The 22124-nt window shown below is 38.0% G+C and overlaps 5 protein-coding genes across 9 annotated transcripts; 3 read left to right on the top strand and 2 right to left on the bottom strand.

Annotated features, from left to right (window-relative positions):
• Window positions 1-235: 235 nt before the first annotated feature.
• LOC140773758 (uncharacterized) lies at window positions 236-3310 on the top strand. The gene is made up of 7 exons (XM_073116480.1): window positions 236-791; window positions 1046-1189; window positions 1343-1415; window positions 2372-2477; window positions 2581-2677; window positions 2987-3082; window positions 3162-3310. Exons 1-7 carry the CDS (start codon window positions 306-308, stop codon window positions 3306-3308), a joined length of 1149 nt encoding a protein of 382 aa, XP_072972581.1. The 5' UTR covers window positions 236-305; the 3' UTR covers window positions 3309-3310.
• Window positions 3311-3344: 34 nt separating this feature from the next.
• On the top strand, window positions 3345-8022 carry LOC140773759 (partner of Y14 and mago). Its single transcript, XM_073116481.1, has 5 exons — window positions 3345-3486; window positions 3724-4201; window positions 4273-4383; window positions 6568-6810; window positions 7529-8022. Exons 2-5 carry the CDS (start codon window positions 4013-4015, stop codon window positions 7682-7684), a joined length of 699 nt encoding a protein of 232 aa, XP_072972582.1. The 5' UTR covers window positions 3345-3486; window positions 3724-4012; the 3' UTR covers window positions 7685-8022.
• Window positions 8023-8387: 365 nt separating this feature from the next.
• On the bottom strand, window positions 8388-9259 carry LOC140774858 (uncharacterized). The gene is made up of 3 exons (XM_073118012.1): window positions 8879-9259; window positions 8640-8777; window positions 8388-8502 (listed from the first exon to the last, which is right to left on the bottom strand). The coding sequence occupies exons 1-3, from the start codon at window positions 9125-9127 to the stop codon at window positions 8431-8433; spliced, it is 459 nt and encodes a 152-aa protein (XP_072974113.1). The 5' UTR covers window positions 9128-9259; the 3' UTR covers window positions 8388-8430.
• Window positions 9260-9934: 675 nt separating this feature from the next.
• Window positions 9935-14431, bottom strand: LOC140772868 (uncharacterized). 5 transcript variants are annotated; one of them, XM_073115091.1, is made up of 3 exons: window positions 14314-14416; window positions 11721-11906; window positions 9935-11102 (listed from the first exon to the last, which is right to left on the bottom strand). In XM_073115091.1, exon 3 carries the CDS (start codon window positions 11090-11092, stop codon window positions 10226-10228), a length of 867 nt encoding a protein of 288 aa, XP_072971192.1. In that variant the 5' UTR covers window positions 11093-11102; window positions 11721-11906; window positions 14314-14416; the 3' UTR covers window positions 9935-10225. The 5 variants fall into 5 exon arrangements, with proteins under 5 accessions (XP_072971192.1, XP_072971193.1, XP_072971191.1 ...); XM_073115092.1 differs by lacking the exon at window positions 14314-14416 and adding an exon at window positions 11978-13166; XM_073115090.1 differs by lacking the exon at window positions 11721-11906 and having other exon boundaries at window positions 14314-14431.
• Window positions 14432-16425: 1994 nt separating this feature from the next.
• Window positions 16426-22108, top strand: LOC140773818 (mitogen-activated protein kinase kinase kinase 1-like). Its single transcript, XM_073116575.1, has 9 exons — window positions 16426-17936; window positions 18298-18382; window positions 18593-18655; window positions 19101-19258; window positions 20136-20211; window positions 20315-20374; window positions 20829-20936; window positions 21452-21702; window positions 21825-22108. The coding sequence occupies exons 1-8, from the start codon at window positions 16855-16857 to the stop codon at window positions 21665-21667; spliced, it is 1848 nt and encodes a 615-aa protein (XP_072972676.1). The 5' UTR covers window positions 16426-16854; the 3' UTR covers window positions 21668-21702; window positions 21825-22108.
• The last annotated feature ends 16 nt before the right edge of the window (window positions 22109-22124 follow it).

Below are 22124 nucleotides of genomic sequence, written 5' to 3'. Positions count from 1 at the left end.
TAACGTACGAGAATACTGTTAATTAGAGAAAAGTATATATTCTTACTTGAACAATACTTTGAGTAAAGAATTTTTTATTTTATTATTAAACAAATGGGAGAAAAATGATATCTAATATAATTTTAATTTTAATAAATTATTCCTCCCCCTTCTTCCAGGTGTTGTTAGTAAACTTACACTTGTTCGATCCAAGGCCACATTATATCCTACAACTCTCTCTGTATTAGATGCAACCGCCACACTTTGTCGTTGAAAAAAAATAGGATATATATAACTATGCATTCTCGAGAGAGCGATGCCTTAAGATGAAGCCAAAAGCAATCGTGCCTCCCTCCGCCATGCCCTTCGTTTCCTCCTTCCTCCCTAAACCCCACCTTGCCTTCCCCTCCTCATGCCCTACCTCTAACCCGAACACCCGATTCGTCCCGCAGTGCGTCAAATTCCGCACCGGAGCAGAGGGCGAGAACGGCGGCAATGGGCGGTCCCCCAGGGGGGAGAAGAAGTCCCTCGCCGTCGCCACGGGGGAGGTTTTCTTGGGATTGGCGTCGTTGTTCGTACGGAGCAGGAGCGGCGACCGAGCAGTTGATGCGAAGGTGCCTTTGAATGGGGAGAGGAAGTCGATTGATTCGGTGGAGGAAAATGTGATCTGGGAGCAGCGGTTGAAGGATGTGGAGGCGGAGAGGGGGCGGAAGAAGGTGACGAGCCCCGGGTTTAGCTTCTCTGCCGCGGGGCTCCTCTTCCCTTACCATCTGGGTGCTGCTCAGCTTCTCATCGAGAAGGGCTATATAAAGGTAATTTTTTTATCCTGTGGTGGTGTAGGCAGGACTTGTGGAATAATCACATTTTTGGTCTGAAGAATTTAGGTTCTTTTAGGGCTCTCTTGTAGTTTTACATGTGAAAAAGATTGTGATTTTCTTTAAATTATGACATTGGATTGACGTACAACGATGGGTGGGTGACAATAACAAGGAGTAGTTTGTTGTGTATACGCACTGCTACTATCTTTTACTTCTTGTATAAGAGTTGGATGAATTTATTGATCCAGGAGACCACGCCATTAGCTGGCTCGTCAGCTGGTGCCATAGTCTCTGCAGTGATTGCTTCTGGAAAGAGCATGCAAGAAGCCCTTCGAGTGACAAAACAATTGGCTGAGGATTGCCGGCTTAATGGCACTGCATTTCGTCTTGGTGTAAGAACTTCTCATGTATCTCTGTTTGTTGAGAATATAGAGACTTGAACGACCATATTCTAGTGCTCATTATGAAGTAGATTTTAGTCTTTTTTTTTCTTTAAAAGAAAGAAAATGAGTATTGAGCAAATTCCTCCACGTTATTATGTGCAGGCGGTCCTTAGAGGTATACTCAACCAGTTTCTTCCAGATGATGTGCACATCAAATGCAACGGAAGGATACGCGGTAAGCTTCCTATTTCTATATGACTTAGCTGTTTTTTTAGGTACACTTCCCTTTTTGTAGATATACAGACATGTCGAGCTGAACCATGGAATTGCAGTGTGTGTGTGTGCGTGTATTTTTTTCTGATCTAGAGATGAGAGAATCTATATACCAGATGGAAATTGGAAATTATGCAACTTTTGGTAACTGATTCTTGGACTAACATGAGAATTCACTATTTTGACAGAATCAGGTTAAGAACTTATGTTGTTTATGACAACAGTATGTCATAAACATAAAGCCTTACATGACAATGATACAAAATGTATGTTGTGAACTGGGTATCCCGTGTTTCTCTGTCAGACATGTTGGTTTCTAATTATAATCACTTTCTTGAGTAAGCAATGCCTCAATAAGCATGCAATTTCCTCCCTTTCCAAGTGCAAGCTCTTGATTTATCCTGTTTTCTTCTAACTAATATGAACTACTCAGCCAAAAGATCTTCGTTAGGATATGTGGAAATCCAATTTAAGTGGGATGTCTGAAAATTTGATGGGGCCTTTATTAGATCATTTGACTTCAGTTATGGGGATGAACAACTGATAACGTAGTGGATACTACTAATTTTGATTATCATATTATAGTTGAACCTATCAAAGAGTTTGTAAGATTTTCTTCAGGGAAATTTTATGTTCAAGGCTTCAAACCATGTTGTTGGCACAATGTTTTGAACTATATTTTGTTTTTCTTGCTTGATTAAGAACAAGAATCCCACTGCTGTCGAGACTCCTAAATACTATTTAAATGGAAGGACTATGTTAGCCATTGGTCTATTTTTCTGTTGTTTATTACTCATACTCATACTATAAAGATTCGTTTGTTACATAGTGAAAGGATCATTTGAGTTTCCTTGTGTAGTGATAATTGCCTGACACATTTTCGAGTTCCATTTGTTTACTGACATTCTTCGGGCACAGTTGCTATTACTCAATTATTCTGGAGGCCGAAAGGTTTACTTGTGGATCAATTTGACTCTAAGGAAGACCTCATTGATGCAGTTTTTACCTCTTCTTTTATTCCAGGGTACAGAATAAATTTTCTTGTTTTTGCTCTTTCAGTTTCTATCTTATTCTTGGTGAGTTTCCTACCAAGTGAATGAAAGAAACCGTTTTGGGTTTTGTTCCAGCTATCTAGCCCCCAGACCTGCAACTATATTCCGTAACCGGCTGTGCATCGATGGGGGTCTTACATTGTTTATGCCACCTACTTCCGCTTCTAAAACGGTGCGCACTTAGATTATTTTTTTCCCCTCATTATTACTTGACCAGTGATATTCCAGATTGCTTACAAGCCAGAAGGAGCTGATCCATACTGCCTTGGACCTACTTAACTAGTAATCGTGAATATACATTATCATGTACTTTTATGCACAACTAGAGAAAACCATATCTAAGAGAAATTTGTGATGACAAGATTTGTGTTCATTCGTATATTATTTCTTCTCAACTTTTTCTATAGTAGCTGGTCCTTGTTTAGACTTTTGAATGAGGGTGAGAAAAGTTTGAGGTAATCACTGCTGCTCATCATCGCAGGTTCGTATCTGTGCTTTCCCGGCAATCCGATTGGGACTAGAAGGGATTGGAATCAGCCCAGATTGCAATCCAGAGAATAGGGCTAGTCCACGACAGGTTCATTTTGTGGACTTTATGAACACTATGCTCATCTCAAATTTCTTGAGAATTAACTCTTACTATCTGCCAATTTCAGCTTTTTAACTGGGCTCTAGAACCTGCAGAAGATGATGCTCTTGACAGATTATACGAGCTCGGTTATCTGGATGCAGCTGTCTGGGTCGAGCAGAATCCTCTGGAGTCGACTGTCGACGATAAAAGTGGTTCTGAAGTCGTTAATTGAAGTATGACACATTGATTACTTGGAGGATATGAAGCATTTGCAGCTCTTTTTCCTTGGTATCAACAAGATAATAGCACAGCAAAAGCTATATATACTGAGGTTGCTGGATGATATATCCAAAGAGCCAGATTTAACTAACGAAGTTGGTCGGATCCTGGTGTATAGTTGATCGATTTGGGTTAGAATTTTCTTTCTTTCTTTCTTTTCCTGGACGAAATCTTCAACCAAAAGTATTTCATTTATAGGATCTTGAACAGGTACATATAATGGAAATTTGATGTAAAAAACATATATCTAAAATTTTTAGAAAAGAAAACTAGCGTTTCTGGAACAGTCTATTCAGATTTCAGGACAAAGTTTTACTTTTGAAGAATATTGGATTACATCTAATATTTTTACAACTTTCGAATCACAGATCGATCATAGATGAAATACAGCACTTTCGAGTTGGATTTCGCTAGATTTGACTCAAGCTTCATTGCACCTATCTGATCAATTCCATCACAACACCCAGAAACTAAACCCACCCCTTATATAATTGTCTAAATCCTCTCTCTCCTCTATTCTCTTCTCTTTCTCACTCACCAGCGCTGTAAAAAAGCCGCACTTCTCATCTCCTACCTCGAGGCGTCGAGTCTCGCCCAGCTCTCTTCCAAAAGCCGTGTCCTTTTCTCCTTCGCCCCTTCTCTTTCGCCGAGACGGCGATGGACGGAAACGGTGGCGGGGACGGCGAGCACGGGCCCTCGGCTCGCCTCCTCTCCATCCCCAAAGAGGGCGAGCGAATCCTCGGCCCGACACGGCGCCCCGACGGAACGCTCCGCAAGCCGATCCGAATCCGCGCTGGATACGTCCCCCAAGACGAAGTCGCTATCTACCAGTCCAAGGGCACACTCGTGAGTCGCTTTCCTCTCCTGGGTACTTGGCTTTATTCTTGGGGTAACTTTTCATGCGGGCGTTCGTGCAGATGAAGAAGGCTCAGCCGGAGGTCCCGCCGGGGTACGATCCCGTTCTGGATGCGAAGCCAAAGACCAAGTCGGCTAAGAGGAACGAGAGGAAGAAGGAGAAGCGGCAACAGGTCTTTTCCTTTCCTTTTTCTTGTTTTTTTCTACATTCTGGTTTTCTTTGCTTGCGGGTATAAGTGTTAATTGATGTAATACTGGAAATCGAAATGGATGCGGGCTTCTTTAGATGAGAGGTTTGAGTACGCTATTTTCATATGAAAACAAGAGCCTGACAAAAGGATGTGTGTATCACTTGACATGGTTGAATGTTTCTTATTTGACACAATAACATAGTCTGATTCATCGTTGCAGATTACAGAAGTTCAGATTTTTTTTCTTTCCTCAGTTTTTAGCAATTTGACCGTCTAATTTATTCTTAGATTTTTTTTCTCCATTCCCCATTTATCAACAGAAACTTTTTTAGTTCTTGCGCCTTAGCTGAATTTGTGGAGAAAGAACTTGTTAACTTAAGGGTAAGTTCTTTCCACTTGCTTAATTTTGGATGGTTATAAAAAACAAAGCCTTATGTCCCAAATAGTTATCGCAGCTACATGAATTATTTCCTCTATTGAGACAAATAAAATTTACTCAACAGAAAAGCAAGGAGAATAAGATTTATAAGAAGGATTGCATCTCTTTATCTGTGAACATAAATCATTACAGATCAGAGAACAAAATAAAATTACCTAAGTCATAGATCAACCATAAGAAAAAATAGTCTCCACTGTTGACTGTTGTCAAACTAGAGAACTTGGGCTTTTGATGAATGATTTTCAGCTTGGATAAAGGACAGTAAGAACAAAAGAATGACAGTATAAGTAGGAAAAGAGGATGAAAAAGAGAAGGGAACACCCACTTAACTATAGGGGAGAAAGGAGAATAGAAAGTTTCACATTTGCTGAAGTTCAGTGGAAAGTAAAGGAGAAAGACGAGAGTATTAACTCACTCAGCTGTGGCAGGGAAGGTAGAAGGGAAAGGAGATAAGAGGGGAGGGAGGGGAGGAGAGAGTACAAAGGCTATAATGAACTTATCTTTAGACTGAATGAACTGATAGACTCTTTCTCCAACTATTTTTGTACCTTGGCTGAGGACTCAAATACTAAGTGTTTATCCTTAAATTCTTCCAAATAAAGATCTAAGCCTTATAAGGAAAAATACTTGAAAAAATTAAGAAAAAAAAATTGCTCTTTTGTATTCAGGCAACTGATGTACTGTCACATTAGTTCAAATTCACTCTTTTTGCCCATTCATTGTGTTTATGGATCAATGCAGTGTGCTGTTTTTTCTGATTTTTTTTCTGCACTGTTAGGTTTAGTCAAATTGGCATAATTCCATTCTCAGCCATTGTGACTTTTGAACGTATGTTCAGGTTTTTATGGTCGTGTATGGTGGTTAATGATTTGTTAAAGATTATATTTCTTTCTCAGTGTTCGTTCCTGAGTTCTTTCTAGTTCACTTATAAAAAATGTTTTCCATTTTAACATTTTTTTAACAAAATTTGGAAACCTTTATTTATGAATATTGTTGTCTTCTATGGCATGTCTACATCACACAGACTGACAGCCTGGAAAGCTAAAAGGGCATCCATTTACTGCTCTTTATTTTTTTAAGTTTCACCCTTTTTTTTTCCTTTTTGTCAGGATTGTCTGATGATGTTTTGGAATATGTTTCTCTAAGCTTCAATCCTTCCTTTGGGTTTCACCCATACAGGAACAGTTTACCAATTAAAATAAGTGGTTTAATGTAGATAGTTTTCCATGAGACATGCCCTTTTAAATTCTTAATTGTGGAATGATCTTGTACTCAAACCTGAAAAAGAATATGATCACCTTCGCTTGTCCAAAGAATTAATCTGTATTGTGTTTTCTTGTCATAGAACATGTGTATTCTTGACCGTTGCAAACAAAAAATATGCTTTTTAGTTTAGGAATTAATTCACATAGATCTCCTGAATTATTACAATTTTTTATATATACTTTTTGAATTTTTTTTTACCACATACACTCCTCAGTCGAAAAAAAAATTAGTTTAAGGGTATGTATAGTTTTTTCTTCCTTAGTTTAATGAGGTATATATGAATATTTTTTTAGCTTAGAGAGGTATATATGGATAATAAAAAAATTTAGGAAATGTATGTATACAACAATGATAGTTCAAAGAGTCTAAATAAAATCATTCCTTTAATTTATAAAAAAACCTGTTTAACTTAATTGGGTTTGTCGTGATATTATGGAAATATAACCAATAATTAGTAGCAGGCTTCTCTTGCTTCATCAACTGATAAGGGGAAGAATTTGGACTTGGAGCATGCTGAAGTGGAAATATCTCAGGAGGTTCCTTCTGGTCCTTCCACTGTGGAATCTGTGACTTCCCATATGAGTAGCATCTCTATTTCTGAGACACCAGTGGTGGTCAGCCCCTCTACAGATTCAGTGGAGTCTCCAAAACCTGGGAGCTCTGGCCAAGAATTAGATAAGAAAATTCGGGCACTTAAAAAGAAGGTAAGCTTCTTAATGCTTATTGCTTCTTATTTGCTTTTGACTTTCTACTATCTATTGGTATTATGCTGTTCCCCTCACTATATGCAGAACTAGCAATTTGGAAATCTTATATTCTGGTACTTTTTCATTTGTGGACTACCTTCCATCCATGAAAATACATCTTTGAGAATTTAACCCAATGAAGAAAAGGGCATATAAATTTTGTAAAAAGGCACCATTTTGTTTGGCTGTTTCATGACTTCAGAAGAAGATTTAACTGAGGCAAGCGTTTCTTTTATTTGCACTTAATATATATAAATGGAGAAAATGGATCCATCTTGCCTACACAAATAGTAGGGACCAAAGGCTTGCTCATAAGCTTTCTTGTAATCTCCTTATGAATGAACGCTTGGAGAATTTACAACTTCTGAGAAACTAAAGGTTTTGTGATTTTAACATTGCATGCTTGAAGTATTCAACATAGTTTAAGACAAGAAAGCAAGTTTCTCTCACCTCCCAACCCCCTCCTTTGCCAAAGCACTAAAAGAGTTTTTTATTTTCTTGGTTAATTGGCCCTGACATTTTGCAACGCTATACTATGATAAGACCATCAATCATCAATTTGGACTGCAAGTTTGTTTGGCCGTGCATACTTGCTTTGGAATTCATTTTAGACAACAAGTTACTCTTGCATGTGGTGGAATATCTGGCCTACTCTGAATGGGACCACATCTTGCAGGTAAGGCTAGCTGAAGCACAATTACAAGGAGAACTACAGAATCTGAAACCTGAGCAGTTAGAGAAGATGAAAAAATTGGGGGCATGGCTTGAAGAACTAAAGATTTTGGAGGAAAGAAAGGGTACAATGAGTAATTCTAGCTCAGTGAACTCATAACGAGAATCATAATTCCCAACTTGGCCTTCAAATGCCGTGAAATCTTCCATTAGCAGCTCTATGCTCATTGTAACTGTGGGTGTTCTGCCCAACATGGGACCTGATGGATTGACTTTAGGACTTAGGACTATGGCTGTTCTCTGCCAGACACGCATATTTGTATTTCCTATATTTTCTTAATATGTTGGTATACTCCCGTACACCTAAACATGGGTGTTTCGTCTAAAATTGAGTCATTGTGCTGGTCCACTTTTCTCATATATTGTTGAACTGTGTGTCTGTGTTTACTGTGATTAGAACTAGTAAAGTATGTCTCACTTCTCTGAAACTTTATTATCTGTCTTTGGAAACTCTACGGTCAATGAGTGGCAACACGGCCGTGAAATTGAACGTTTGCAAATTGCATTTGCTTAATGGTTTAAATTACTGAAACAAGAATTGATTTCATGGATATGTCAGATCATGAATTATCTTAATATATCTTCCAGCATTGCATGAATTGCTCTTTACTGTGTATGTTTATGTTGTTGGTAGTTCTGGTGGGTTGTTTTCAGTGTCCACAGTGCAAGCCAGCAGAAAGCAGACCAATTTTCTTCTCACGAAATCTTTCAAGGTCATCAACAGGATAACTATTCTGAACAACATAAGGATGAAACAATGTGATTGTCCATAAGATGGAAGTACATGTGTAACTCTTGTAAAGAAAATGCACAGCTTCTGATTCTTGTAGGGCTCCAATCACTGATTCATGCTTGTCTACCACCACATGACCAAAGCCATGAGATTTGTCTCACAATGTGCTTCCATCGCATGCGCCTCTGGACACAAGTGTAGATTAACAGCATGAAGCTAAAATCTAGAAAATTCCTCTAGATATTCATACATGAGAACGGAAATAAAAGTAGAAGAAAGGAAAGAAAGCCAAAGCTATATAATTTTCTTTCTTTTCACCTACGTGATCATGATGAGAATGCGAATCATCATCATATGTGACAAACTGTCCTCGCCTTATTCTTCTAAATCTACCCAGAAGTCTTCGAAAACACAACCGAATCCAGAGCTGAAACTTCGGGCACAAAGCATCCCTCCTCATCTAACAAATTGCATAATCAAAATCAACAACAATCTTTACCGAATCCTAACACACACTGAGTTGTTCTGAGGGAAGCTAAGATAAATTTTACACTAGCTTACACTACTGCCAGTGCAAATGAAGGCAGCTTTCCATTTCTTCCAATCTGGCTTGGACAAATTTGGATGAGTTAAATCTTGTTGTGCATGTAACTGCCTTAACTGTCGAGAATAGGCGAGGAGCATCGCTTTCCGGTCATAACCGAGGGACGGTGCATACGTCCTTCCACATCCTGCCGTCGTATGAGCATCAGCCTTTCGTGGAAACTCTTCATAGATGGTAATGGTGACTTCTTTTCTCTTGTGCTCCATGGAAGATTCCTTGGTTGGAATCAGGTGAGAGGTCAAGAAACTAATGCCACAAATTCAAATGGACGGATTGAACCAAGGGTATGTAGGACGACATGCTAGAACCGTAAGGTTTGGCGAGACAATTCACAGGAGTTGAACTTTATATCATGGCTTTGGTTAATGCTAGGTTTCATTGGATTTTCTATGCTAGCGTTAAGCACGGCCGATTCTCTCTCGCAATTGTGGCTAGGAACCGTGTTGGTTTGTTTGGCCTTCTGACTGAGTCTCTCTGTCTCTCTGTCAACGCTTCAAGCCCAACACAGATTGTTGAATCCTTCTCTGAATTTTTTTTTTCAACCACCTGCAAAAGATCATATAGATACCAAGTGATACCTAAAAGCTGTACAGTGTTATACAATTAAAGGGATCATTAAGGAAAAAGAGAATACGAAGCTTTTAATAATTGATGCCAAGTGATAACAAAGGGTAGTACCATCCAATTACTTTTTGAAAGCCAAAACTTTACTGTATCATCCATCATCAGACCTAGCCCAATATATAAGTCTAGCAGCAAAAAGAATGAAAGCTTGAAATGAGTTTAGATCTACTGGTAGCTTAACATTTAGCATCAAATTTATTACGAAGTCTCTAATTATGGCATAAGTATTCTCTATAAAGTGATATTTTGCGGTGTCCAAACAATCTCACACATCCAAAAGGACAGAAAGAGTAGGTTTAACTGGATTTCGGAATACTAATCGCCTTCACCTAATGCTGTTCAAGTACACTAATTCTGCAAATAAACGGAGTGTGAAGTGCCACTGACCAAGTAAATAGAAACAAAATGCATTAACCACAACATCTTTTTTAAAGAATAAGTTGAACAACTCTTTACTGGAAAAAGCAAACCAAAACTAGAATCACAAAAACGACACAAAGTTACTAAATCGTCAATGACTTGTAGCAACTAATATAGAAACTTTTTAATGGCCCAAACTAGGACCAATTGCAGAATAACAGGGATAAGAGACCAGCTTTCATCTCCTTTGTGACATGCAACAAGTCTGTGCTAACCCAAGTGCCACAGACTGAGACCCCTCTCTAACTACAAAGGCGGCATCAAGCATGGGAATCATTGCCGGCCCTCCTCTCAGGAGCACCACGCCTCCTGTTAAGCCGCCCACGTCGGAAAACCTCCTGAAGGATCTGATAGAAGAACCGCCGACTGGTCCCAGTGTTAACTCTTCTAAAGCTTCCAGCATTGTCATCATCATAAAAATCAGAATCAGAATCACTATTATCTCTCTCTATCACGTAATCCCCCATAACCATAGCTCTTGGTGTTGATGACCTTATTGCGCTAATCACATCTTCTCGCTCCCTCTGATGCTCGAGCGCTTTCCATTTTCGCTCATGCGCCGGATCCAGCATGCGAGCCCTTGCAAATGGATGCTGAGCCCTCACATGCTTCCGGAGCTGCTTGTATGTCCCCTTGAACAAGCAGTTGTCCTGCAGGCAGTTTCTCCTCTTTTTGTTTAGATAAGCTCGTGCAGGTTCCACCACTGTCCACCCCTTCACCTGCCCCCGGCACAGGGGGCACTTTAGCTCCATTACCTCAGATTTGTTCCACAAAGGGCAACTGTAGCTCCAGTTTTTCACCATGAACTCATGGGGGGAGGATGATATATTACTATACGCCTTCTTGTACTGGTCAAGGCAGTTCGAATAGCGGGAGCCGGTTGCACACATGTATGGGCGGCAGCCATTATCATGAGATGAGCAGAGGAGGAGAACAGCATTGTGGGGAAACTCCAGGCACACTGGGCAGTTTGCACATTTCCAATCCCTTTCCTCCAAGGCTAATAACTCGTTCTTTGGATTACCCTCTTTTTGAGAAAGCCTAGAACCGGATGAAGGTATAGTGTTTGGAGTAGACATGTGCTTATGAGTTGAAAGTCTGTGACACCTTCTAATATTTCTTGCCATCCAGGTAAATCTGAAAAATCAGGAACAATCTTCAACTCCATGGTGAAAAGTAAATTAAGCATTTAATCAAGTTATAAATACATGAGTAGCACTAGGCTGGTAATAATAAAAGCATAAAATGATTACTAGTCACTTCTACTACCCACAAGAAGGGTTAAAATTAAATACCAGATTTCAAACTTTCTATCTCCTAGTATGTCTGAAAAGGATGAGAAACAAAATGGACCTTCTGATTAGTATATGAACTATGAAGCAGTTTCTGACTGTAGGAAACCTGATGATAAGTAATCAAGGGTTTGATGCACTAATTAGTATAAGTGTAGCATTCTGCCCTTAAAAAATTAACTAATAAACCTAGAGGAAATTTTTATATTTACAACACTTCCAGTATCTTAGTCCAAAACTCTACCAAGTAATAATTTGGACAGGTTGCCACTTGTCTCCTTTCACATAAATTGTAACGAAATGATAAAATGTCATGCCACTGAAACACTCCTCATGTACTTGTTATTACAAATGCTTTTTCCCCTTTCTGGTTCTTTCTGCTCAAGCCCATTAACAAGTATACTGACTCAATATCTAAAAGAGATAGTCCTTCAAGTTGAAAAATCAGGAAGCTGTGCCTCACCCAAAGTCATCAGCTTCAGCGCTAAGAACTCAATATGAGCCTTGGGGCAAGCTACGCGCTTCACAGATTTGGATCAGTTTCAGCACATCATGAAAAGGTTACTTCACTCTTTTCAATCAACTATAGCACCTCTACAAATGTATCATCGTCCTGTTGGCCATTATGCACATAAGCCTGCAGCAGCACCTATGTACACCAGAACTCGTTTGGTGAGTTTGTGTCATCATAAGTATGGGTGTGTAGCCACAGTATAGTACCTTAATCCATAACAGCTGTACAGTTATGATGTGCACCAGATACATAATATATTCATGATGATGCTGCAATTTACACCTGGTGCACGATAATACACAAGTACTACCACCAAAATATGAATTTCTCTATATACCAGCATAGGATTGCAAACTCCCACCACTTGATCTGTAGGTAATCAGGGTTCAGGTGCATACTTATTGAGATCACTCAAATAGACCAATCTCAATCTGAATATAACCAGCTCACCGGTATAAACAAGGGATACGAGTCAATGCAGTTGATATTTGTTTTCCCTGAATGAAAATGAAAGTATTCTAGAAAAAGACAGAGATGCACCAATATATATATTGTTTGTACCATACAGGAATCACACATACATACATGTACAAAAATGGAAATATTAGGGCTCTCTCGTCCTCCAAAGACAATCCAGTACTAGCTAAAATTGTTTTAAGTTCTCCACTTTCTTTCTCTGAGTAAATAAAGGAGATGGACTTCTTTGATTTCTCATGCTCTAAGGCCTCCAATAGGAAAAGAGCAGTGAAGAATAGCTTTCCTTTCTTTATTTTATAACGTTTTCTGATCTTTTGGTTAACCAAGATCAACCCTGACTATGAGCTTTATAGCTGACCACCAGCGTGAATGCCTAATTAATAACACTTCTGACAGACCTTTAAATTCAAAAAGATCTAAATAAACCATGTGTACCCAGCACCTATCCATTAGGCTGTATACTGCAAATTGCCATCTCACAGATGTCTTCCTTACTGTTGCATGCCAATTCATACATAACAGTGCTAATGCATGTACTCCTACCCATCAAATAATTGTAAATTGATATACGTCGGAATCAAGAATACTCAATCTTAGTCATTTCACTAAACAACATCAAAGAAGAAAGTTTTTCATTTCAAAGTTTGATATACCCTTAGACATGCAAAAATAGTGTTTTTTTTTTAAATTCTAAAACTCGGTATTAGGATAATAATCGGTCGCTAGTAAAAATAATACGTATCGATCGTATCGGATTGTATTATTTTTAAATTATATAAAATTGTAAATATCATTTCAAAATATAAGAAATCTCTAAAGATTTAGAAAATATTACAGAAAAATAATAAAATAAAAAATACTCAAATATGAAGCCTAAAAAATATAAATAAAAGTTCATTTAAAACTATAATAAATTTCTAGCTAAATTTGGTAAATTCCTCTCATCACTGTTGTTCTACAATAATAAAAAATTAGGAGTTAAAGAGTGGGTGATGAAGAGAGAAAAGAAATGAAAAGATAAAAAAAAATGCCCACCCAAATTCACTACAATGCAAAATAACTAGAGGAGCTCACCGTATCAGCAGCCAGATGAACTCGGTAAAATGTAAAAGATGGAAGGAAAGTGTGTGTGAGAGATAAAAGGTAAAAACTGAAAATTTAAAAAGAATACAACTGAGTATATCAATTACCAATATCTTCTAGGTCAGATTTATTTTAGATTCGACATGAATCTTTAAAAAAAATAGTTTTGGCTAATCCAGCCGATCATAGACCAAAACTAATCAGGTCAGAATCGGAATTGATATTGGCCGATTTTGAAAACCAGTCTTTGACTTTTTTCTAAGGTTTTAAGTATCGATTTCAAGATCGGGATCGATTGCTCGAAAAAATTATATGTATCGATTATATTAGCTGTATCGGTCATCCATTTTAGACGATTTGAATCCAGAGATCAGCCAAATCTGCCGTATAGGCAGATATTTCAATCCATGTTTTTTCCCATGATAGTTAATATTTCTTGTAAATTTTAGCCTCAGCATGAACAGCTGACAAAGGAATGACGGAGAGGATATCACCAAGACATTGTTCAACGACAGAACACATACTAATCCATGTTTATAAAACAAAACAAACTCTTTCCTTCAAGATAACTAGTCACCTGATATCCAGATCTTTCCTTCTCTTTCGCTCGGAAAAGATGCTGTAAAATAAAACGATGGAAAACTCTAGAAGGTGGGCCTGATGACTACAGTATCATCATCTACACCAAAATGCACCGCCAAAAGAATAACTCCACTATTCTACTACCCATAATGCAATCGAATGTCGATTAAAGAAACCATTCCATCAACTTACAGCAAGAACTAGACAAATAAGCCAACAAGCAAGCTCCACAAATCATATACTTTCAAATTGCAGTTAGGGTTTTCACGAACATCATTAGCGTAGTATCATTTCCCCTATCACTTGTTCTTTGATCACTAACGCAACCGAAGTTTAGATCATATTTTATAAATTCATTGGGCGAAACAAATAAAGAAGAGGTGGAAATGAGAGCGAATACCTCGGAAACGGAAGGGCGAACTTGAGGAGAATGAGGCGGGATCGACCGGCTTATGCGTTGCGAATACGAGATTTAATAATTTTAGGGTTTTATCTATTTCTTTCCTTTTAATTTTCAGATAATTAAGCGGGCTTCGTCCTTTTAAGCCCGATTCGATCCCTTATTCGCACCGTGAATTTGCGGGTCACGCCCTATATTTTCAGTATTTAGGTGCCCCAGGATATAATACTAAAAAGATAAATTATAAACATTATATTTGTGAACGTACAGGGCGTAAAATGTAAATATCCCAGATCTAAACGGGCTCCGTCCGATCCGATCCGATCCGCTGGTATAATAATTGACTCGACCCAGTTAAAAGAAGGCCGAGTGGGCCAAGTTGCGCCCTACTACTCACATTTTGGGATTGTTATAAAAAATAATTAATTTCTTATTAATTTATTATTGGTAAGGAGCACCTAAAAACCCTTTGATTAATGTTTTCTACTGTAGCATATAGGGGTGTAAATAAGCAGAGTTTATGCTCGGCTCAAAATTAATTTTGAACCGTAATTTGATATTTCAGTTCGGCTCAACTCAACTTAAATCAAGCTTAATTAGAGGAGATGGAGGAGACAAATTTTTTTTTTTTAATAGTTGATTATTTGAAGAGTTAACGGTGTTTGATAAATAAAATTTTGTGATTGATGGAAGAGAAGAGTAGTAAGGTTGGCAAAAAAAAAGTGTTGTTTTATAACTTTTGTCCTCTGCCATGTGTTTGAATGAAGATGAAAGTTGTAGATTAAGATATATATATATTTATATTTAAGTTTATAAAGTCGAAACTAAGTGAGCTAGCTTCTACTCAAACCCAGCTTAGCTGGTATATTAATGAGCTGAGCTGCAGCAGAGGTGAACTTGAGCAGCTCGTTTATTTGGACAGCCCTAATAGTACGGTGCAAATTTCTTACTATAACCATGCGCGGATTATATATAAATTTATTATTCCTCAACAGATTAGGCTGTTGGAGGAGTAAATAATTTTAAAACGAGTTGGGTGAAATGAACATGTTTTCTAAGATTGTAGCATAAGGTAATGTATTGGTTTATCTACTATAGACTTGGTCGAGCTTAACTTTAGAATTAATTATATCTCTAATAAACTTAAGAAACGTACTCGATAGTATAGGACAATGTTTAATTATTTTAAGAAGCTCATATTATACGAGTGATATCGAGTTTTATTCGCAAGACTTTTATAATTTAATTGTATCTAATTTAATATATAAAACTAAGTTATACTGTTTCTTTAATTGATACATATTATATTACGATAAAAAAAAACATAATTAATTATAAAAGTACTCAATATCTTTTATTCTTTATTTTAGAACGACCTCGATACTATAATTATTGTCCAAACTATTTGGGCCCCCAAAATAAATGTCGATCTAGCCACCTCTACAGTCACGCCGAACTGACGTGTTATATACGTCAGCACCGGATGTGCATAAGACGTCACTAAACAAAGTACCAAATTCGTAAAATTACGAATTGGGCTCCTTTGATAATGCTTAAGACTCGGTTAAAATGTGGAATTAGAATAGATTTTATTCTGGAATAAATCTATTTATTCCGGTCGAATAATTAAATAATAACTTATTTTATTCTATATAGTATAACTTTTGAAAACTAATATATTAATAACTTAACATTAATATCTTGTCTTCGTAGCAAGATAGGCATAACTTAATCGGGACTTACTTTTAATCAAGACTTCTTTCAACAAGCCTATTGCTAAGTTTTGTTATTCACACATCATGACTTACTTTATCATCTCTCTGATCAAGCAACAATGGCTAATTAAGGTAATCTTTTTTGATCAATTCATAATTAGCAAGAAGCGAAGTGCTAGAAGTTGACAGTCTCGTCAGTTGTATCATCTATATATATATATATATATATATATATATATATCGAAAAAATAATTTTGATCATTTGTATGAAAGAAAGTGAAGTTTTTAATCATTAATTTGATTGATGTTACCATACTACCAGTCATCCGCGGTTGTATTGAGGGGCGATATATTTTATCCTGTTGAAGGCCGCTCTTTCTTACCGCGTGCTCTAGTACTAGTCAACCCATTGACCGCATTTCCAAACGAAACCTCAACCCCCACCAATCGCCAAAACTTTCTTCCCTGTTCCTCCTCCCTCGTGTACCTTCTTCTCCAAATCCCTCAAATCGCTTTTGTGTTTCTTGTTGTTCTCTCAATCACGAAGTCCTTCTTCTGGATCACGATCTTCTTCCTTCAGATGGTGAAATCCATCAAGATCCTGCTTTGAGCTATTTTCTCTTGTGGGGTTTTTTTTGCCCCCTTCCTGCTCGTCATAAAGGCGGCTCCTTGCCGCCGCGGAGAAAATATCATCTTCGACCAGCTGGTAGAAGAAACCCATGAAAGTCCCACCTTGAGACGTTTCTTCTTTTGAGTTTTCTTCCTTCTCGCTCCAGCGTTCTTTTCTAGCCGTAAAGGCGGCTCCTTGCCGCCGGGAAGCCAGCAAATGGACTCAAGACGGCAACAGAAGCCGAGGCTCGAGCGGCGTAATGCGGCAAAGAACATCGATTACGAGGCGTCGACGCTAGACGGTATGTCGTGGCTGTCGTCTTCGTCCCCCGCCCCTTGTGAGTCCACAGACCTCCGTGTGACCCGGTCGCTTGATATCTGCTCTTCTTCCTACTCCAACCAGACAAGCTTCCGCATCGATGGCAGCATCGAAGGGGAGGTTGATCTCATCTGCCGTAGTCTTGGTTTGTCGGGGCCGGACGATTTCGCGATCCCGGTCACAGCGTGGGAGGCTCGCAAGGCTCGGTCTTCCTCCGACCTCCTCCCGAGGTCCCGGGCCCTTCTTTCTGGCAGTACTAGTTCTCAAGATCCCACCTGTGCCCTAATTGCTTATTCTGATATTACTGCAACAATTCACGAAGAAGCTGTTCGACAAAATGTGGAGGAGAAGACCTCCCCCCGGAAGAATGTGGAGGTGGAGGAGGAGGATTTGGAATTTCGACGAACTCCTAAGAGTGAAGCTAAGGTTTCAAATTGTGAACCGGTTGAAGTTTCATGTAATTCTCCGAGGAAAGGGGGTGGTGAAAGAGGAATTAAAGGTGTACGACCTCCGGTTCTTGCAACTCCCCCTGCAATTTCAAACCTTTCCCCTCCGCCGTCAAGATATCCATCTATTCTTGCACCACCGCCATCGATTTCCCTTCCTCCTGTTGACAGGATGAGCTCCACATGGGATATTCTGAAGTCTTTTTGTACTGAGGGTGAAGAGAATGGCTTTGACGTGGAAGGAGGAAGGAAATCTTTTGATTCGCGAGAGGACGAAGAGGAGGGTACAGATCTTGTGGAAGAAGTGGTTGAAGGGCAGGAATTGAAAGCGCTGATGTTGGGGGAAATCTCTGAAGGCTTCACCGGGACATCTTCATTGTCTACGATGAACGACGATGATGCATCTAGTACAACTACAGAAGTCACGTTTGTTGTCTCGCCCAACGGCAGATTCAAGAGGAGTATCAAGTCATGGATGCGAGGTGTCCGCCTTGGAAGCGGTTCCTTTGGCGTGGTGTATGAAGGGATCAGCGAGTAAGTAATAATCCTATTTTGTTGGATTATGTTTTCATTTTTTTTTTCGGATAAGTTCTTAAAACTGCATATTGTCTATAAAGAAATTACTTATGCTGCACTGATGCTTTTGCAATGTTTTGAACCACACATTACATTCTTAAGACATTATTTTGATATTTTCCTTACATCACCTTTTAGTTTGCAGGTTAACGCAATATTCATATGTTATTCTAAACCCTACTTTTGTTTGTAGATGGTTCTTTATTCCTTTTAAAGAATGGAGCTAGTTTCCTTATGTTAGTGGACTGGTATTGGAGATCTTAGATGATTCCTGTATATTTTCTTGTGGCTCGCTAACTTATTTTTGTTGCTTTTGCAGTGAGGGTGTATTCTTTGCTGTTAAAGAAGTATCTTTGGTCGATCAAGGAAGCAATGCTCAACAATGCATTCTTCAACTTGAGCAGGTTGATAATACCAGTTCTTTTTCTTGATTTATGTTATTTTATGCATTATCTATGTATGCAGTACTAGAACTTTCACCTTCTTATCCTGTTTGTAGATTATTTGAATCTTCACTGAATAAATAAAATGTCAATGAACAACTCATTGATGTACTATGCTTTTGTGAATTGTGAGATGTTTACTCTTCTGACCTCTAACTTTTACCTTTTCAGGAGGTCTTGCTCTTAAGTCAGTTTGAGCATGAAAATATAGTTCAGTATTATGGGACTGATAAGGTACGTTGACTATCTTGGTATTGCATATTTTATCGAGCTTTCTGTTCAATATATCTTCCATCAACATACTAATCACAATCTCAAGAAAGTGCCACAAATTCCATTTACTAATTTCTAGGGAAGTTCAAAGCATATTTGCCGTCTTTCTTGTATTGCGTCAAGTTATTGAGCTTTGTGTCGCCAATTTCTCTACTCAAACTTGTCAATCTCAATTTGAAAATAGAACTTAATTTTCTGTTTGCCAATACTCTTGTTGTTTCCTTATCTGCTTTCCCTTTTAAGAAATGCTTACGGCCCACTAGGAATCTGAATATTACCTATTGCTGCAAAGGCAATGTGAGTAATTGGGAAGACAATGTTATTAATCGCTTCTCTGCTGTCGTATTGCACCTCTAATGCTTACTTTCTCGTGGAATTGTTTCTTATATTATGGTTTCTTTTGTAGGAAGAAGCAAACCTTTTTATCTTCCTTGAACTTGTGACACAAGGATCGCTTGCATCTTTGTATCAAAAGTATCCTTTGAGGGAATCTCAAGTCGCTGCATACACTAGGCAAATTCTGAATGGATTGGTGTATCTTCATGAAAGAAATGTGGTTCACAGGTGATGCAGCAACTTTAATTTGCATAATCATATATATTATATTCATAATTTGTTCATTTGTAATATTTTGGCATTGCATCTAACGTTGTGATAAAAATAATTCGATGTATAAACATAAATAATCTAATTTTTTATATCTGTTTCATGGCTAATTGGCACATGGAAAAGGAACTTGAGCCATAAAACGAAAGTACAGGTGTACAGGTTTAAATTCACGTAAAATCTGCCAATTGTTTTAAACCAGTTTGACTTATTAGCAGGTGCAATTCAGGCTGTTTGGCCAAAACGTCTCTTCGTTGTTTCTAGGATGTCTTATCCAGGAATTCCTAATATATGGAGAGTCACTTAATTATATGAATGTGGCAAGCTAACTGTCCATAATTATTTGACTACTAAATTACCTGTTGCTATTTCATCTGGTATCACTTTCTTTCCCTTGTTGATAGATCGTCTTCCCTATAATATGCAGAGATCAACAGAAGTATGGCTGAAATTTTAAGTTTGTCATGGAACAATAAAGAAGGCCAAATCTTTTGCAGCAGGGTATAGGAGTATTGTTCGTTAAAAAAGTAGTAATAGAAAAGAAGCAAAGATATCAAAGTTTTTGCATCAGGGTATGAGAGGCTAAAGTTTAGGGCTAGAATTTTCAACTTTTACTACAAAGTAGTGCTATCAAAAGCTAGATTGTGAAACTTTCTATGCACTGAGTGCAGCTAAAATTGAAAGATTCCTGCAGAAGCTTTTCTAGTTAGTCTGGTTCATCTAATGTAGTTTTGACATGCAGTTGCAATGTTTTTCTAGTCTCTGGTTGCATCTTGTTCATGCTTTTATAATTCTACTAATCACGTGCAAATATCATCCTACTTTTTTGTTCCAGAGATATTAAATGTGCCAATATACTGGTTCATGCAAATGGGTCTGTAAAACTTGCAGATTTTGGATTGGCTAAGGAGGTTTGTTTCCATTCTTGCTCTGGTTAATCACTGACTCAACATGTTTAACTGTTCGTTCTCTCTTTCTGACAATTTAATTACTTTCTGCTGTTTTCATATTCAGATAACCAAGATTAACGTGCTAAAATCATGCAAAGGAAGTGTCTATTGGATGGCACCTGAGGTGAGCCGACCTGCATATTTTTTTATCTCTGCACCAAGTGAAGATATCTTTTTGTTATTTGTTCCTTTTGAGGTAGTCAAATATGTTATAGTTACACGTACAAACTCAACTAGTGTCACCATAGATATGGTTGTTGGACAAACACAGGAAATTTAGGTATGCAGAATTGTATTGGATCCTAATAGGCTTTGAATCCAATCAGCTGTGTCGAAACAATAATTAATATGGTGTAGTACTATTAGATCAATTGCCCACTGTTTCCCAATTTTTTAAGTACTGTTTTATACTTTCATTAAAAGAGCACAAACTCTCTGAGATAAGGAATAATTTGTTACGGTTACGTGTTCCTTTATGTTCCATTTATGCCTATTAGACGTGAAATTATTTTTAAGGTGTCAATGGACATTATTTGTTAACAACTTGCTGAGTTCTTTATGGATAACTGCCTTTTCAGGTTGTCCAACCTAAAAGAACATATGGACCTGCAGCTGATATATGGAGCTTGGGATGTACTGTTTTGGAAATGATTACACATCAGCTTCCCTATCCTGGTCTGGAATGGGTAAGTAATCTTTTGGTTGTTTGTTTTACTTTGTAAGAATGAACTTCGCTGCAAGATCATCTACAAAAAGAGAAACAATTTTGCTGTTCTTTTAACTTTTGAAAGTTCAGATGGCCCACCTTTGTCCACCTTTTGCCGCTTTGGAATTTAAACCTTATTGCAAAGCTTAACTACAAAGTAACATATTACATGTTCCTCTTGAGACCTTTAGTGGGTATCCAATTGACATGAAGAATTGATCGAGACGGGTCATAACGTGAGTTTTACTAGACAACATTTGAGAGTTTAAAGAAGGGCAAAACTAATGAGAATACCCATCTTTTCTGTAATTTACTTTTACTACACATAATTAGAGCAGTTACATAAAATGGCATTTGTTTACCTTCTTTTGATTTCCAAATCTGAATTATATTTTGTTTCTTCTTTCCTATCGCTTACTGAGCTTCTTTTTCACCTTGTCATCACAAGTGTTGAGATGCCTTCTAAACTTTAAATTGATTCTCTGTAATTTGCAGACACAAGCTTTCTTCAAGATAGGTCGGGGGGAGCAACCTCCTATTCCGAAATCCTTGTCAAAAGATGCTCGCGATTTTATTAGCCAATGTGTTCAAGTTAGTCCTGATGATCGACCCACTGCATCTCAACTTTTGGAGCACCCATTTGTGATGAGATCGCTACGGTCCTCTTCTGGTTCAGATTCCTCTTCACACGGTATTGACAGATGGAATTAGTTGCACAACAAGGATCATTGCTCATCTACAAATTGGTAAACCACTGAATACTTTTTCCCTTAATTCTATTTTTCTAATTTTGTCCACACAGGTATTGGAGCTTATGCTTGTATATACTCTTATTTTGCACATTTTCTGGATGGTGCTAATTATGCAGGGAGGGCAAGATTAGTAGTGTTTTCAGACAAAGGAAGCATATGTTTGATAGCCGCCGGCTCGGAGTGTAGCAGCTTAGACGGCAATCTGGCAACGACCTCTTCCTTTCTTTTTCTTTTTCTTCTTCTTGGATTTCTTGATGTTGTTCTGGCTCAAATTCTCATTCATCGAAAGCTCATCACACTAAAATCGGTCTGTCAGATGTGCTGTAGTTGCACCCCAAATTTTGGGTGCAGTAATTATTTGTTTGTACATATGTGTGTTTATGTGATTTTATTTTCTCCATGAGGCTTGTTTACTC

The sequence above is a fragment of the Typha angustifolia genome, chromosome 13, assembly GCF_048772165.1.
Source record: "Typha angustifolia cultivar Huaian chromosome 13, ASM4877216v1, whole genome shotgun sequence".
Classification (NCBI taxonomy): Eukaryota; Viridiplantae; Streptophyta; class Magnoliopsida; order Poales; family Typhaceae; genus Typha; species Typha angustifolia.
Note: the sequence above shows the minus strand (reverse complement) of the source record. Positions and strands in the feature narration are given on the sequence as shown.

What these genes read in the sequence shown, in the direction of transcription:
- LOC140774858 (XM_073118012.1), bottom strand. Translation starts at nt 9,127, where the DNA reads ATGGAGCACAAGAGAAAAGAAGTCACCATTACCATCTATGAAGAGTTT. An exon ending in TCATTTGCACTGGCAGTAGT is followed by an intron (nt 8,778 to 8,878) that starts GTAAGCTAGTGT and finishes GCAATTTGTTAG; the next exon opens with ATGAGGAGGGATGCTTTGTG. An exon ending in CGCATTCTCATCATGATCAC is followed by an intron (nt 8,503 to 8,639) that starts GTAGGTGAAAAG and finishes ACTTGTGTCCAG; the next exon opens with AGGCGCATGCGATGGAAGCA.
- LOC140773759 (XM_073116481.1), top strand. Translation starts at nt 4,013, where the DNA reads ATGGACGGAAACGGTGGCGGGGACGGCGAGCACGGGCCCTCGGCTCGC. An exon ending in AGAAGGAGAAGCGGCAACAG is followed by an intron (nt 4,384 to 6,567) that starts GTCTTTTCCTTT and finishes AATTAGTAGCAG; the next exon opens with GCTTCTCTTGCTTCATCAAC. An exon ending in TTCGGGCACTTAAAAAGAAG is followed by an intron (nt 6,811 to 7,528) that starts GTAAGCTTCTTA and finishes CACATCTTGCAG; the next exon opens with GTAAGGCTAGCTGAAGCACA.
- LOC140773758 (XM_073116480.1), top strand. Translation starts at nt 306, where the DNA reads ATGAAGCCAAAAGCAATCGTGCCTCCCTCCGCCATGCCCTTCGTTTCC. An exon ending in TCGAGAAGGGCTATATAAAG is followed by an intron (nt 792 to 1,045) that starts GTAATTTTTTTA and finishes TTATTGATCCAG; the next exon opens with GAGACCACGCCATTAGCTGG. An exon ending in ACCTCTTCTTTTATTCCAGG is followed by an intron (nt 2,478 to 2,580) that starts GTACAGAATAAA and finishes GTTTTGTTCCAG; the next exon opens with CTATCTAGCCCCCAGACCTG.
- LOC140772868 (XM_073115090.1), bottom strand. Translation starts at nt 11,092, where the DNA reads ATGGCAAGAAATATTAGAAGGTGTCACAGACTTTCAACTCATAAGCAC.
- LOC140773818 (XM_073116575.1), top strand. Translation starts at nt 16,855, where the DNA reads ATGGACTCAAGACGGCAACAGAAGCCGAGGCTCGAGCGGCGTAATGCG. An exon ending in AGTATTATGGGACTGATAAG is followed by an intron (nt 18,656 to 19,100) that starts GTACGTTGACTA and finishes TTTCTTTTGTAG; the next exon opens with GAAGAAGCAAACCTTTTTAT. An exon ending in CCTATCCTGGTCTGGAATGG is followed by an intron (nt 20,937 to 21,451) that starts GTAAGTAATCTT and finishes TGTAATTTGCAG; the next exon opens with ACACAAGCTTTCTTCAAGAT.